The 18,510-nt window shown below is 35.1% G+C and overlaps 1 protein-coding gene across 3 annotated transcripts in view; it reads right to left on the bottom strand.

Moving 5' to 3' along the window:
- The window catches only part of ctnnd2a (catenin (cadherin-associated protein), delta 2a), a 323,418-nt gene that overhangs the window by 57,899 nt on the left and 247,009 nt on the right, over positions 1–18,510 (bottom strand). For all 3 annotated transcript variants that reach the window (XM_059524711.1, XM_059524710.1, XM_059524712.1), the window contains one exon: positions 16,190–16,403. In XM_059524711.1, coding sequence (XP_059380694.1) covers positions 16,190–16,403 — 214 coding nt within the window. The remainder of the gene's footprint in view (positions 1–16,189; positions 16,404–18,510) is intronic.

The following is an 18,510-nucleotide window of genomic DNA, read 5'->3' on the forward strand; positions in this document are numbered from 1 at the left end:
TACACTTTTTACACACTATTAAAAACATGCCAAGACTTAACATCTTTGGAACACAACATACTGTAACATGTCCCTGTTATTGTTATCACTGCTGTCATTAGACATTCATGAAAGCCATTCTTGCAGAAACATCATATTTACCTCAGACAGTCATTTGATAAACAGATAGAAACAATGGAGAAGAAGAGGAGGGAGTCATTAGCATTTTAATTTTCATTTAGGAATTGATAATGACAGTGGAAGAGAGTATAATTATGTTTGTTCGGTCAAGACCCATTGTTCTCCAACATATATATGACTTTATAATATATGCAGTTCGATGGCAGCTACAGTATGATGAAAGTGAAGGAGATAATGTATATTCGCATATATTTGTGTGGGAGGTCTGTCCTAAACTAGCAGAGATTAACCACCCATACTCATGTTGTGATCGTGGGCATAACGGTCACGTGACTGCACAGCTGTCTCCTTTATGACTGGTAAGAAAAGCCACTCATTTTCATGTTTTTGACAAGAAACAATGCACCTAATTTGGCTTTCAAACATGCTAATTACTGCCTCTCTTCCTCCAGAGCCCAAAGACAAAATTCATACAATTCTACAGTTGAATAACTATATCAACACGACTAAAGGCTTCATCAGTTTGTAAGCAAACATCTCGAGACCTGCAGACAGCTTTAATTTTCTTACATCGCCATGGAGATAAGTCACATGGAAAAGATCAAGTCAAACACACTGCATTTTGGAACACAGTATTTTCATAGCATGCAATTTAATGTACATACACTAGTATTTAAAAAGTTTGGGGTCAGTAAGATTATTATAATTTTTTTTTTAAACAAAGAGATTCATCCAAAAACTGCCAAAAAGTTGATGGTAGCACTTAACTTCCATAGTATGGGGAAAAAATAAATAAAATGAATGAAAAATAAAATGCTATTGAAGTCACTGGCTATAGTCAATTGTTTGGTTTTCAATATTCTTTAAAATATCTTCATTTTCAAAACAAGCAGAAGTGAAAATTCGTTTTGCCAAACAGAAACTATATGAACATGGGGATAAAGTGGGGAAATATTTAGCATTCTTAAAAAAGAAAAAATCTGACTCTGTCTATCCTGTCCATTGTGGATAGTAGCGGTAAACATTTTCTAGACAGCTTATCTATTAATAATACATTTAAAGAATGGTTTGAGAATTTATATAGGTCAGAATTAGAAGGAGATACAACACAATCCACAGAGCTTTTCTTCTCCACCCTCAACCTACCCAGTTTATCAGAAGATCAGACCTCTTCCCTTAACGCTCCTATATCTAAAAATGAAGTTCTAGAAGCCATAAAGTGTTTGCAGTCTGGGAAAGCACCTGGCCCAGATGGGCTTAGTACTGAATTTTATAAAGAGTTTAGAGATTTATTAGTTGACCCCTTACTAAATATGCTCAATGACTCGTTTGTGAAAGGCCATTTGCCACGATCCATGAGAGAAGCGAATATATCCTTAATTTTGAAAAAAGGTAAACAAGCGGAGGATTGTTCGTCATACCGACCTATTTCACTACTTAATGTAGATCTGAAGATTCTTTCTAAAATATTAGCAACACGGTTAGAATGCCTTCTCCCCACTCTAATAAAGGATGACCAAACAGGCTTTAGTGTAGGACGCAACTCTGTCAATAACATGCGTTGCCTGTTGAATGTGATACAGTTTGCTAATTAGCAGGGGCGGGTCTACGTGGTGGCCAGGGGGGGCACCGCCCCCCCCCCCCCGAAATTCGATTGGCCACCCCAGGTGGCCCCCCCATAAGATGTCTTGTGATTGGTTCATTTTATGGACAATCATTTTATATACTCGACTGAAGTACGCGATTCAAAGAAGTGCAGCGTCGTCAGAGAAACAACGCTCGTCGCAGACTTGGACTTATACTTTATCAAGTGTGGGAAGTCGAGACACTAGTGATGGGAAGCTCAGATCACTATACCGACTCGGACTTTTGAGTCGCGTTCAGCAAAATGAACGAATCTTTTTTCGAGTCATTTCGTTCATTTTAGCTAAATGTAATTAAAATGTTATGTGTTACTTCCCCAACACATCTAGTACTTACGCAAACGTTGATCACACTACAAACAATACAAAACTAAAATGCTATAAAGATACAGAAAAGATTAATTAATTCTTTACCTGGGTCTTCAGTCTGTGATTAACTCGTCTGACAAGTCTTCGGGTTCAAATCATTTCTTAATCACGTGACAGATCCATGCGTTATTTCTGACATTTCTGTTACTGTTTCTTGAGGATCTGTGGTGTGCTATTATTTTATAAATAAAACCTTGCTTTAAATAAAATATTGATTAATTTGTCTTTTTGACTGTCTATAAGTAAATAAAAACTAGGCTAGATAATATAATAATCCAAGTATTTATAGTTTAATTTTTAATCCAATTTTGAGTTTGCTGGTATAATAATTGCTTTTCCTAGGCAGACTTGACATATTGGTCTAATATATGTATAAGATGCTTGCTCAAAAAGGACATAATGACATAAATTAAAAGCAAATAACATTTTGAATCCTAAACAAGTAACACTACAGTTCTATAGTCTAATCTGAAGGGTGAACTCAAAAGACATAAATCATAGATTCCACCTGAAAAACAAAAAACAAAAAAAAAAACAATCATGTCAATCAAAGTGATGTCACCGTAATAGAGATGACTCGTTCTTCCCTAGTCACATTAAAGATTCGAACGAATCGTTCAAGAACGACACATCACAAGACACCAAACAAAGAGCTGGTAGGTAACCTTTATGCATGGTTTAATATGTTTGTATGGTTTTCTCAGATCAATGTTTTTACCCCGTCAGGCTCTGCTTGCGTTTGTCGTGGTTGATTTCAATCGAATGTTCAGTCAACGTTTAATAAAACACAATAAAAGTAAAATACGCTGGGCGCTATCAAACAATAAACAGTCATGGTGCTTTTCATATTTTGTATCAGTTTATTTTGTGACAGTGACCACATAGCAAGATTGCACCAAATGACAATATGCACAGAATGTTCCATAATAATAATTGTCTGGTGACATGTTACTTGTTATTGCATGAGAGTAAGTCAGTTAGATAGTCAGTTAAATTGTCAGGCCTAACTTAGTCATTTACACATGAAATGACATGGATGCATTCAGTGCATTTCATTCACAATTTGAATTTTTTTTTTTGAGATTGAGAATTACAGACACACATAAGTGTTTCTTTTGAAGGCAGGGAAGAGAGCAGTGCCAAGCCATGAAGTAAAGATATAGGGAGTTTATTTCAAATAAAAAAAGAAAAAATGTATTTATTCTCAAATTTAACTTTATGGATATATACAGGGATGACAAAAAACTAAATCAAAAATGTGCTTTATTACTGCATTTGTTTACAAGTAACTTTATTCAAGTAAAAAAATAAATAAATAAAATCAATAGGATTTACGTAAAATACTGTAGAATTTAGCTTTTTTTTCATTTATTTTGATTAGTCACTGGCGGCCACCCCATTTGGAGGCAGTGCCCCAGCATGCCCCCCTCCCCCCACTGAAAATGCTCTAGACACGCCCCTGCTAAGCAGCAGTCAGTAGATGGTCTTGTGATCTCGCTAGATGCAGAGAAGGCATTCGATCGCATCAAAGGGCCCTACTTATTTCATACGTTACATAAATTTGGTCTTGGTGAACACTTTATTAAGTGGGTCAAGTTATTGTATAGTGAACCTCTTAGTGCCGTGCTGACAAACGGATGCCGCTCCTCTACATTCAAGGTTGGGAGGGGGACGAGGCAAGGCTGCCCTCTATCTCCTCTTTTATTTGCTTTGATAATTGAACCGTTGGCAGAAGCAGTAAGAACAAATAGTTAAATTTTCTGGGTTAATAATAGCAAATAATCAACATAAGATTGCCCTATATGCCGATGATATTTGGATATTCATTTGACATATTCATTTTAGACACAATTGACAAATTCTGTACTTTTTCAGGATATAAAATTAATTATGATAGGTCAATGGCAATGCCTATAGGAAGCTTAAAACAAGTACCCCAAACATTACCATCCTTCCAATTTAGATGGGCCCCCGAGGGTTTAATATATTTGGGCATTAATGTTACCCCCTCCTTTGAACAGATGTATAAAGTAAACTTTCCTCCACTTTTTGAACGCATTTGGTTAGACTTAGAAAGGTGGAATGTTCTTCCTGTTTCTTGGTTGGGACGGATCTCCCTCCTGAAGATGAATATTCTTCCAAGATTACTTTACCCCATTCAAATGATTCCACTAAATTTTACACACAAAACTATTAAGATATTGAATGGTTGGTTTAGTTCCTTTATATGGGCTAAAAAAAGAGCACGTATAAAACTTTCAACTTTAATGCTTCCATCTTCAGTGGGAGGTCTTGACCTTCCAGATATACGGAGATATCAGTTAAGTGTTCACTTGCGTTATATTTCTGACTGGGTACATAAAGGTTCCAGAACAGTGTGGTTTGATATTGAAAGTTCACTCAGTAAACTTCCTTTAATAAATCTGCTTTTTCTTAAAAAGTTGAAGTCCTTGAAAGTCGCTTGTAGTAACCCCATCACAATTAATGCTGTCAAGGCATGGAAAGTTATCAGGCGTTTGGAGGGTCGACCCCAACTTACCTCAACTTTTACTCCTATTTGTGATAACTATGACTTCCTGCCGGGGACTGTAGACCAAAATTTTCAAGTTTGGGCACATAAAGGTCTCAATACTTTACATGATCTATTCGAAGGCGACACTTTAATGTCATTTGACCAATTAACCACCAAGTACAGCATTCCACGACAGGACTTTTTTCTTTATTTACAGTTGAGAGACTTTGTAAAAAAGGACACTACTCTGCTCACAAATCGGGACATTTCGGCTGTGGAGAGACAACTTTTTTCACAAATGAACAGTTCTACAAGTTCTTTTTATAAGGTTCTCAAGGATTGTGGAGTTTCAAATACGGACTTATTGAAGAGGACATGGGAAAGGACACTTGATATACAAATCACAGATGGGAGGAAGCATGGAAGAATGCAGGGACCCTAAGCATATGTAACAGAGTAAAAGCAATGCAGTTGAAAATTTTGCACAGAGCTCACATTTCTCCTTCGCGGAGGCACAAGTTTAAAGAAGACTGCTCACCAATGTGCCCGAAATGTAAAACAGAGGAAGGAGATCTTATTCACTGTTTCTGGTCTTGTAAGGAGATTCAGAAGTTTTGGGTTATGGTTGAACAAGAACTTAATGCTATCTTATCTATTAATATTGGCTACGGTCCAAAATACATGTTGCTTGGAATATATGATGACATGGTTATAGACAAACATAAAAAGACACTTTGCAAGTTCCTTACATTCTGTGCAAGAAAATGTATTCTCTTGAACTGGTTAGTTGATAAAGCCCCTTCTAGGTCACTATGGCACAGGGTTATATTGGAATACGTTTCATTAGGTTATCTAACCTGTGCATCTTATAATAAAGATGTCCTATTTTATAGAAGGTGGGACCCATTTCTGATATATATGGGCTTAGATATATCCTCTATTCTTATTAGAGGGTTTGTTTAATGAGGTTTAAATGTGTGGCACATTGGTGCAAAAAAATATGTAAGATATATTGTTTGTATGATTATACCATTCTCTATTTCATTTATTTCTTAAACTGATTTATTGTGGTAAGCCATAATATTTTTATTTTTTATTTTATTTTGTTTGATTGATTTAACCTTTTTTTTCTCTCGTTTTTTTGGTTGATTAAAATTTCATTTTGTAATGTTTAAAAAATTAATAAATATATTTCACAGAAAAAAAAAATCTTCATTTGTGTTCAACAGAAGACAGAAACTCATACAGGTTTGGAACAACTTGTAGATGAGTAAATGATGAGAAAATGTTTATTTTGGGTGAAGTTTTTTTTTTGGAAGAGTTATAAAAGAGTTCTTTTTCAAATACAGCGTTCAACATTTTTTTTTATCCCCCAAAAAAAAGAAAAGAGAAAAAAAACATATATATAAAACATTTTATATAAAAAAAATGTATTAAAAAAATGCATTCTGCCTCTTTCTAATAAAATGTAGTACGCTGCTCAATCAGGATCATTACTATGCCAAGTGATTACAAAAATTCAGCCACTTACACAATCGATCATTAGCTTATTTCAAGTTGAACAGTAGAAACTCTTATTAAGGTTGTAGGAGGTCAATTTCAAGCAGTCAATACTAAACCATCCCGCAAATGAGAAATAACCAATTTAGCGATACGTGTGGCTAATTAGCCAATCCTGAGCTCATCAATATCTCACCTGAGAGAGCTCACTGTCTGAAGCGGTAATTTATCCTGACAGATGGTATATCACAGAGGACATCTTTAATTTATCCTAAACCTCCAGAACATTCTAATATCTAGCAGCTATATAGAGAGAATTGGATTTTTGAAGGACACATTTCGTGCAAATATAAAAACATAAATATAGCCAAACAAAACCATTATGTTCTAATCAGACAACAGCGTAGTAGCTTGAATAGATGCTTGCTTTTAGCATGCTCCTGTTTTATTAACGTCACTTTAAATTATTTCGGCTGATGCATAACTACATACAACTCTCATTGTAGCTGGAAGCATTATCAAATTTGTTGAAATATTTCAGAAACAAACATTCCAGGGAAAGGTCAATGACTTGCTCAAATTCTGAAAATGTACATTATATTTATTTCTCAGATGCTTTTAGACAAAGTGACTAAAAAATACTAGCAGTGTTTAAATGGAGAATTTTAAGAGATTTAACAAAGCTTTCACAGTGATTGCCCACTTTTTACCCTGACCTTTGGTCTGGAAATATTTTTTCTATTTATTTTCCGTACAGGAATAATAATAATAATAAAAAAGGCAACAGCTCTGAGATTAATTACAACCATTGATAAGTCATAAAAATAATATACTTTAAGTTCAAATATTTATCTATAGAAGCATATAAAAGTAAAATTATTTTAATTAATTATTTTAAATTTATATATATATATATATATATATAAAGATTAAAAAGAAACCAATCTGAAAATAAAAATGATAAAAATTAAATTAAACCTCATCACTAAAAGGTTTAAAAAAAAACACACCAAATTACAGGGCAAAAAGTTATAGTAAACATCCTGATCTGAGTATAAACATTTAAATAAATAATAATAATAATAATAAAATAAATAATAACAAATAAATATAAAATATAAATAATGAAATAAATAATAATAAAAAATGTTAAGCTTATTGCTTGGAATTCAATGCAAAAAATACAAATAAAATGTTTTAACTATATGGTTATGTATGAATTTAGTGCCAATCTTTTGTGAATAATATTACAGATTCAAAAGAGGTGAGAGAGATAATGATTGAACTCAGGAGAGATTTAGACAGCCTCACAAGTACATACACAGAAGTTTTGCTTAATCTCACCACCTGCTGTACTGAACGAACGGCCTTGCAGGGGTTCACCTATTGCCTGTAATGTGAAGTTTCCTGCTAAAAGCCACTTTGTGTCACTCAGTGCTACAAAAAAATGAGCAGATGTCAGAATGGAGGACAAACTCTAAAAACAGCGATGATGACGAATCGCAGAACATGTATGCAACCTATTAGAATGAAGCCAACCTTCAACACAAATCCAGTCACTCCTTCCCACTGTCTATCATCTTTACAAAGGACACAAAATGAGTCAGACCAAACTTCTATTTTTCCCATATGCTCATCTTCACTTTTCCTCTGCTTCTATACCCCATTCTCTCTTTCTCCCTCCTCCCTCCCTTCTTTAGGAAACTACGCACTTTCATGAGTCAGTATGAAGAGGTGGCAGTTGAAAAGTTGATGATGTTGACCTTGCCAGCTTCTTTCTTTCAAACACTCTCTCTCACACACACACACACACACACACACACACACACACACACACACACACACACACACACACACACACACACACACTTGCATTTGTGGTTTACGGGAACTCTATATAGGCGTAATGGTTTTTATACTGTATCGTCCTACACCAACCCTACCCCTTACAGAAAACTACTGCCAATTTTTTTATTTCATAAAACACCATATTGTACGTTTTTTACGCCTTTTGTTTTATGTGGACACAGGAAGTGTCCTTATTAACCATGGTTATATTGTAGTACCCATATCATTACACACAGTCCTGAGACTTTAATTCCAGATCTAATTTAATTTAATTAAGAGCTCAAAACTTCATCGTGCTCATTCTGATGAACACCTCACCTCAGTCTTAGCAGGGCAACCTTAGTGTTTCAAAGGTGGGCATGTCAAACAACAGTTTTATATAAAAATTCAAATATACTGTATGTCACAGAGGTTATTAGTAATAATCCTACTGGAAGACATTTGCTGTACAGAAGCTGTGACTGGTGTGGTACCCTTAAAATAAAATATAAATAAATTATATATATATATATATACTGTATATATATATATATATATATATATATATATATATATATATAAATAATTATATATATGTATATATATATATATATATATAAATAATTATATATAATTAACACGTTAACTTAATTAGTTCAAAGTTAAGCGATTAAAATATTTTAACACCGTAAACGCACTGGTCCCACCCCCAGACCTGTCTTACATTTCATATAGTTGACTGTTGACAATGATGCAGGGCAACAACTCCATAAATGCAGTTATGCCATAAAATTCAATATACTGGGGCAAAAATGTTCCTGTATGAGTTATTGTATCATGTTTATATCACATGATATCACAAGGGATATCACACAATCAGTGAGAGCAATTATCACACGAGTGCTGTTTTTGTCTCGAATAGCACAAGTGCAAATGTGATTATTCAACAGTTCAGTAAATAAGAAAATAATATTGTGTTGCATTTTAAACACAGTATTGTCTGTTTTTGCACAATTTTGCCAACAAAAATATTACCTATAAAGCCACCCCAGATTTGTTGTGCGTCTCCGAGCAACACAGCAGTTTCGTTTCTGAATGAATTCGCATTTAGAGATTTTTTTCTTGAACCAATGATTCAAAGCCCCATTTATAAAAGGAGCCATTTACTTAATTCAAAATCAGCCGTTTGAACTAATCGAATCGATGAATGACTCAAAGACATATACCGCCTCCTGCTTGCAGTTTCTTATTTAGAGTATTATTTCATTTAAAAAAAGGGGGGGGGGGTAGAATTTTATTTTTAAAGGGATAGTTCACCCAAATATTTTAATTAGGCTCTGTCATTATTTCCTAAAATCTGAATGACTTATTTTCTTTTGTAGAACATAAAAGAAGGTATTTTGACGACTGTTGGTAACAAATCTGTTTTACCAATGACGTCCATTGCATGAATGGAGGAAAAAAACAAAAATAAACCTGAGATGTTTCTCAAATTAACTTATTTTATGTTCCATAGTTTATGTTAGGCCATTGTTGCCTAAACGTTTATGTGTAATCAATTTTATATTAAATCAAATTAAATATTTCTTTCTAAAGGTACTATTTGTAATGTGTACTTAATACCTTCTCAAAACATCCAGTTTTCAGTGTCACATGATCCTTTAGAAATCTCAAATTCTAACATTCTGATTTAGTAATATGTTGAAAACAGCTGCCCCCCCCCCCCCCACGTCATGACAAGGAAAAAAAAGTATATAAATCGCACTGGACTATAAGTCGCATTTATTTATAACCAAGAGAAAAAATTACCGTCTACAGCCGCGATAGGGCGCTCTATGTCTTCAGTGGTAGACTACAGGAGCACGGAGCAGCATAGAGCGCCCTCTAGCGGCTGTAGACGGTAATGTTTTAACTTTAATTTCAATGGTAAACAGGGAGAGAGTGCAGTCAATCGCTGTGTCATTGTCGTCCTGAGCTCATTCTTCACTCGTTTTTAAAAAAAACTTTTGATCCCTGGAACATTTTGAATTGTAGCTAAATGTCTAGCGTCCTTGTCTTTCTTTAACTTTCTTTTTGCAAAACCACTCAATTGACGTCTGTCCATTTTGATTCATTTTCTGTAGCCGTTAAAAAAATGACACATTTGCACGTACTTGTGGACCAACTCAACTCTGACAGATTGGGGACAGAAGGGGGGGACCGATAGTGGTCATGTAATATTTATTTATTTATAATTTATTATTATTATTGTTGTTGTTAAGTTAGTGTTCATAAACGAGTAATGTATGGTTAATAATAAGTTAATAATAAAACAATTTACGAAAAATATTTTTAAAGCTTGTGTCATGTGGTGCCCCCCTTGTTGTTGTGAATGGTTGGTGCCCCTGGGCGCTGGCCCAATAATCCGGCTCTGGCTAAACCTCACTGACCTAAACTTTAAATAAAATAACTGATGGTACCGAAAACCTCACATATTCAAATTACAAATGGCTGCACACTCTTACAATTACAAATCAGGTGGATGAACATGTTTACATGTTTATGAAGGTGTGAGCTTCCTATTACTGTCACTCTACTTCTAGCAGTCTTTCATGGCTCATTTTCTTCTTGACCTTCACTTTCTAAAGTCTTTGAAAAAAGCATGCATTCTGAAAAGGGAAGAACAACCTTGATTGCTGAACTGAGAGAGTATCTAATCAGAGACCGCTTCTCATGAGGGAGCAAGAGAGAGAGAACGAGAGAGAAAGAGAGGAAGGCTCAATGCTAGAGCACTACAAGGACATAATTGTCGTCAGTGGTGACATTGACCAAGATCAAATCTCATGCCAGCAGAACACAGGCCTAGATTTAGACTGCTTCATTTCACCAGGGTCTCTCAATGCATGAGCAAAAATCCCACAGACAGCTTCACTTGACTGCAGGACTGTGTAGAAACAGATATAAATAGTTATGGCAATTGATTTATTTACAATGTTTTAATTAATTAATCTTACGTTTCAGCAAATAACTAAGCTATAATCTTTGTTATTTGCTCAACCCCCAAATCCTAAGTTTTAGAGATGCACAACGCATCAGCGCCACATCTTGTCATTGATGAATACTGGCAATTTTTCAATTTATTGTTTCAGCAGATTACATGTTTAATGGTTTCCGCCTATTTTAAGATCATTTATCAGCAACTTAAAGCAATATCTATAGACTACGGCAATGATTTAACCCTTTAAGTTAGATCACGAACCAATCATTCAAGGGCATTTGTTAGTCTCTAACAAAGGACTACTACGTTTTTCAATAATAATGGTCTAACAAGCATCTAAGAGGTCATGTCTCTATTGTTATGAGCACTTACTTTTCTCATACAAACATTATTCTTTCCTCTATAGCACTGTGATGCCTATATTCTCTGAAATATAACAATTTATATTTATATTTGTAAAATGTAATGTGTGATTTTGGTTATAGTCTAAAAAAAAGTCAAATAAATAAATATCATGTAGAATTTGAATATCAATGAATCCCATTTCATATTAAGGAACTAATATTTTTGTTCAGCAAAAATAAATGTATCATGGTTTCCATCAACAATATTAAGCAGAACAGCTATTTTCAACACTGATAAGAATAACAAATATTTCTTGAACAGCAAATCAGTTTCTGAAGGATCGTGTGACAATGAAGACTGAAGTAATTACTCCATTAATTTATTTTTGGGGGGGGTGAAATAAATGCAGCCTTGGTGAGCATAAGAGACTTCTTTCATAAACATAAAAAAAACTTTTAAAGGTAGTGTAGATGGATAAAATATGTTTTAAAAATAGAAAAAAGGCCATGAGACTCAAATTCTTCTTCAAGTGGTGATGAATTTGGGACAGGGCCATATGCTAGAGCAATACAGCAAGAGACAGAAAGCAGACACTGAGTTTAATTTAGGCTAACTAAGCAAGAATCCTCGCTAATTTCAGCATACGATCACAATGCATAGGCAAGGCTAGAAAATGCTACAGAAATTTAATCTGTGCAACCTCTAAATATATTTAGGAGCATTTGTGAGAATGCATATAATTATTGTCATGTGATAAATAGTCTATTAGGTTAAATTAGTGTGTGTGCGCATTTAGAGTGCATTATTTCACTGCATGATTAAAATGCATCACAAAATTAAAGATATGGGGACTTTATATAATTTCATATAGTTAATCAGTATCACAAGAAGAGTGCTGTTTTTTCCTCCAAAAATCAGCATGATTACAAGTGTGATATTGATTTTATACAACTGTTCAATAAACAAGAAGTTAATATTAAGAGACTTATGTTTTAGACACTATATTGTTTTTGCTCTATTTCGCCAACAAATATAATTTCGAACAGTCACAGTGCTGTTTTGCGTCTCTGAGCAACATGAGGGCATTTAGTTCCTAAATGAATAATTTGGGTTAATCGCAATGACTCACTTATTAACATTGACTTGCTGTCACCCTCTGGTGGTTTTAATTTCACATTTAAAGTTTTAAATATTTCAAATATCAGTATTCGGAGTTTTATGTTTACAATATTAAAATATTATTTATGCATGTGTAACTGCAGGTTAAATGCATTCATGTCCTGCATTAATCAGTGTGTAAATGTAATTTCAGATGCAGCTTCTGTGTTTCCTCTGCATTGCAAAGATTAATTTTGTTGATTGATACTTTAATTTGCTTGATAACAGCCCAAATACCTTATTATAATTGATTAATTAAATATAAGAATTTGACTCAATTTGACTGATAATGCACACTATTAGAAAAAATGGCTTTAAGGTAAAAATGGAAAAGATTTATTTCTTATTGGAAAAGATTTATTTCTATCACTGCTGTGAACTGACCAAAATTTAGGAGTCAGCTGTCCACTGTAGTCCTCAAGATATCAGCACAGTAACACTTGTTATCGATGAAATCCCAGTAAATAGAGATATTGTCACGATCATCAGCTGGAGTGCCCACTCATGCCACTTGCATTTGGTGTCCATTTCCATTCCCAACTCCATTTCCCATAATCCCGTGCTTAGGGCTAATCACCACCAGATGTTCCCCATTACCACTCCCCTATATAAGCTGTGTTTGGACAATGATTGCGAAGTCTTGTTTAGCCCCGTCTAGCATTTCCGAGCGTTTCCCTAGTGTTTGTTCTTTCCGTGTCTGATTTTGTATTGTGTATACTGCCTTTGATTCTCTGCCGCCTGCCCCGACCTCTGCTTGGTACTGTTATTGATACTGGATATCCCTTTACACACTTGACGCTGTTGGTTGATTACTGCCTGTTTGACCTCTCTACAGTAAATTCTGCAAATGGATCCGAGCGTCTCTGACTCCTCGTAACATATATACTTTTTTGTCAATATCGCAGACTCCTAGCTGCCAGCCGTTGCATGCAATTGGCAGAGCTGAATGTAAAATTTAACACTGCATACACCATCCTAACCCTCACCCAAGAAGAGCTTAACTTTAGGTTGTTTATAAAATAAATCTGTCAGTGTTCTTTTCATTTTCTTTCTTCTTCAGCCCTTTCTTGTCTTGCGGTAGTTAATGGAAAGCAGTGACTGAGTTATTGACAGCTAATATCAACCAATTTAAAATATGCATTAAAGTTAAGAATGTAAGGATAAAAATCTTTTAATATATCATTTGTAGTTGTGATGCTTATACATTTTTGGTGAGTGCACCTATATTTTTGCTGGTGTTAGGAGTTAGGAGCATCAATGTTACCAAGTAAAAAAGTTAATTTCTAGCTCCGGTTTAAACACATCTCACTACCAAAGGAATCAGACAGTTTCTCAGTGGATGTTCTGTTGTCTGGGTTCTTTGCAAACTTCCTGTTCCAGCAGACCAATATTCCATCTGTTCTCCATAGTCATGAGATTCATAATAGACCATGGTCACATGCTTGTGCATACAAAGCCAAACACTGGTCTATTTTTCTTTCACATGGACTCTGTAGTGCCTCTAAGCACTTCTTTTAGGAAAACATGTCAAAATGTGGTGTTCAGCTTATCGTGATCGAGAATACATAAAAGATGAGCCAAGGTTTTAAAGCTTCACGATCCTTCTCTCATAAAACATTTATCACCACCCACACAACACAAACTGCAATACTGTGCTAAAAGTTTTTAGATAGATGCAAAATCAAAATCGGACTAAATTCTGAAGGCAACATGGCTGCAAATTAGAAATTTGCAGAGGCGTTAATAATATTAATAATAATATGTTTAATTTATTTCAAGAACACAAAGACACTTTATATAATACTGGCAAACAGTCAGACATTGACTGTCAGACGATGATCATATTCAATACAATAACCAAAATAAGTGTAAATCTGACAATGAAAGGAAATATCTAGAGTGTCTAGAGTGAGGAGATGGCACAGTGATTTTGGGCCAGATTTAGTAAAGATTGTATACGAACAACGTTGTAAAGGTGGAGAAACAAAATTTTCAAGCTGGCTGGGATGAGGTTCAAAGCATAATTTATAATCAAATAGCATTCAAATATTCTGTATATTAAGTGAAGAATGAACTGTAACTTCGTCAATATAAATGGAGATGTCATGTTTGGAAAAGAAAAGGGATTTTGGGCCCGTTAACAAGATTTCTGTTTCAGTTTTAGAAGTTTTCAGCCATCCATACTTTGAGATCTTGCAGCAGGATGTGATGGAAAAGGAAGGATAATCAGAATTGGGCTGGACAGAAAGATTGATTTGTTTATCTTCAGCATAATTATTAAAGTTAAGATGCTTAATTCACCATGACACTGAATGATCTGACCAAGAGTAAGCATATAGGTTAGTAACAAAAGTGGAACAAGAACAGATCCTTGAGGTGTACCATGGAAAACAGTGACAGAGCAAGATTAATGCCGTTAATGTTAATAAACTGTTGCCTGTCCGAAAGATTTGAAGCCACTGAAAGGCAGTGCCAATGATACTCACAGAACATAGACAAGATAGGAGTTCTTAATGCACAGGTTTTCAAACCGTCTATGAACATTTTCCAAGATGGAAAGAATTATCAAGAGTCTCCCTTTCCTTCCATCCTCTGTGTTCTCATTCTGGAAAAATCCTTGCATAAACCTCACTGGCTTTTGAAGTGAAGCAGATGGAGGCAGCAGGTTGACAGGACACCTGACCATCAAGTCTGACTGGGTCCATATGGATACATCTACTTTCTGTACATATGTCAAAAAACAGAATCAAACAGGCAGGCAAAGTATGACTCAGATCTGCTGCTTTGCTTGAGACTGAGAGGATGAGAGGTTGGGAATCATCTGGGCAGCCAAAGACCTTGAGGCTTCCAGCTTGCTGATTAATTTGTGACAGAAAGTCTCTCTAAGTGCCCTGTGTGCAATGCTTTTAATTTATATGTTAATCTGAATTCAGCGCATAGCAGGCATTTCCAGCGTGGCTTCATTCCAAAGTCTATCCATTCCGTTACATAAACAATTTAGAAACATGTTTGGGAATGCAAAGCCTTTGGGGATGTTTTTATTCATTTATTTATTTTGCTGAAAATATCTCATTCTGTACCTCATCCCTAAAAGGTTAAGCAAACTAAATATTATTTTCTATATCATTGCTAAATTAAAGAATGAAAAATTGTAGCCCACATCCTGAATTGGGTACAGCAGATTTCACAGCTAAAGTAAAAATAAAAGAATAACATCTATATATAACATCTATATATACATGTTATATAGATGTTATTCAGCACTTTGCATGACTAGAACAACTGAAATGGCTAGAACAAAACCAATGCTAACAGTCTAGAAATATTACAGTCCTAAATAAATGCAGTCATCTAATATTCAAACATCCCTCCAGTGTTCATTGTTCTCTAAATAATAAAAGAAAATAATTAATAAATCCACAAGCAATGAGTCAGATGAGTTTTCACTTTGAAACAGATCACTAGACAAGCAAGTTTGGGCTTTCTGTACTTATAATTAAAAGAAAATGTCACTCCTGCTAATATCAAAATCCATTTGAACTTAACTGTGTGAGTGTGACTGCACTGGTTTAGATGCAATGATCCCCATTACTCATCATGTTTTAAAAGAGTCTGAAACTGTTAATTATTTGCTACAGCATGTATATATGTATAAGGAGAATCAACGACTGATCTGTAATATTCCTATAATAAAACTCAAACTGAAAAAGGCATATCAAAGCCAACAGAAGTTCTTACCTGTGACCAGTTCTCTGACTTCCACATCAGAGGTCTTACGCAGCAGGCGGACCAGCGCAGGAATTCCACCGCAATTCTTCAGAGCAATTTTATTATCATCATTGGCTTTGCCGTAAACAAGGTTCCTCAGGGCACCACAGGCGCTTCTGTGTACTTCAGCCATTCTGTGATCCAACAGGTCCACCAACAACTGAATACCACCCTGCCTCCGTATCTGAGAGAAACAGACCAATAGAGGGTGATGAGAGATGTGTGATGTGCATTTTCATGTTTTAAGACTTAAAGACTGGATTGAGAACATGGGTAAACAATAAAATCTACATAAAAGGCATGTACAAAGTAGCAAAGTGACCTGGTAAAACGTATTTAAGTCAGTTTTAATGTAACATGAAAAGAACAATGTTCAAATAAATTCTTTTTTTTTTCACTCGAGGCACCAGTAAGGTGAAAAGGGCTTTGAAAATTTATTCATATTCACATTTAGAACATGAACTCCTGATTTGAATGCAACTTCAATTGATCTAAATCAATAATTATTGGCCAGTGAGAACATTACAAACGTTGACCTTTCCCTTCTGACATTCTGCAGTATTGCCTCATATAAATGAAAAAAAGAAAACAAAAATAGAAGAAAAGTCTGAATTTAGTGTTAAGTCACACCAAACCAGCTTAGTGTCAGCCCATGAGATCATTTGGAGGATAAATGAACAAATAGGAGGCACTGAATCCATAACAGTGTATTTGAAAAATCAATACTTAAGGGAGCCAGAGAATGAATCACTCTTCAAACAGCTAAATAGACTGAGAGATGTGAGTAAATCTTTATCAACAGAGCTTTGCTGTTCCATACAAGTCAGTTAAAGCCAGCCAAGTTCATTAGAGGATCACTGGGCACACTTCAGAAGGTGTGCATGAGGTGTCTTCTTCTTCTTGCTTTACGGCGGAACACAGACTTATAAGTGCATTACCGCCACCTATCTCTCAAATAAACCATTGATACTCCTAATTAAGATTGTAGATGGAGTGTCAATGGTCCACTTGAGAGATAGGTGGCGGTAATGCACTTTTACTCTGCCTCATGCACAGGCTGATCACGGCTAAATTCCCAAAATTTGTGATTCCCAAAATTCACATAATTTACCTTTATAGGCCTTTATCACACTTCCACGTTTGAAAAGTGGAAAATTCCAATAGTAACATAAAAGAACTTCCGCTGCAGCCTCTCAACATTAATCTCAAAAGCTCAAAACATTAATTATGACTAAAGGATGTATAGAAGGAATAAATTAAAGGTTTAGGGAAAACTTTTTGTGTTAAAAATATTCCTCGCATTTTTTTTCATGAGTTGACTTTATTATGCAATCTCAATTGTATCAAATTTAAGTTGTTAAAATAAAGAAATATTTCTAGCACATAGACGATAATAAAAAATAAGGTTGATCATCTTAATCGAGTTATATTCTCCGTTATTGCACTGATTGTAATTATACTGTGTAAAATAATGGGGAGTTTATAATATAAATATAATGCAAAAATAAATGAAATAATATTAAACATAAAATTAAATAGAGTATTCCTCTGACAGTTATTTGAGCAGCGTGCTCCGGCAGCGCTGACAGTCGCGTTGCTCAGATAGGCTAATGTGTTGAACGCAGGAGACAAGAGATCCAATCGCAGTACGGTTTTAATGGGTAATCCAAAGAGAAATCAACAAGCAAGGGTCAAAACCAAATATCCATCCAAACAAATAAATAAACAGGATTTGGAACAGGAATGGGACCAGGAACGGGAACAGGAACGGAAACAGGATCTCGGAAGACGAGGAACTCGGAAGGCGAGGAAACTGGGTGACGGAAGGAAAGGACTCCATGCAGACAAACAGAAAAGGACTGGTTAATATAGGGAGGATAATGACTAAAAAGTGAAGACACCTGAGTGCAATTAACAGGAGTGCAATTACTGTGATGAAGGGACAAGGCTTTGTGGGATTTGTAGTGCCTACGGTGAGGTGCCTATGGGGAAGTGAGACCACTAGTGGAAACTCAGGGAAACAGAGACCAGACATTGTGACATAATGTTACACATTAAAATTAAGGATGACATGATACATGGTATTGAATCTGTATAAATATGCAGTTATAACATTAGCGTTTATTGCGTCAATGTTCAACTAAACTAAATTAGTAATTTTTTTTTCACAAAACTGGTGTCTGTCCATCTAAAATAAAGCAGGCAGAAATTCCTTTAGACTTCTAACTCTGGTCAGATGTGACGACACGCGGACTGTGATAAAGGCCTATTCCACACCGCTCTGTCCCTTC

The sequence above is a fragment of the Carassius carassius genome, chromosome 35 (assembly GCF_963082965.1).
Source record: "Carassius carassius chromosome 35, fCarCar2.1, whole genome shotgun sequence".
Lineage (NCBI taxonomy): Eukaryota > Metazoa > Chordata > Actinopteri > Cypriniformes > Cyprinidae > Carassius > Carassius carassius.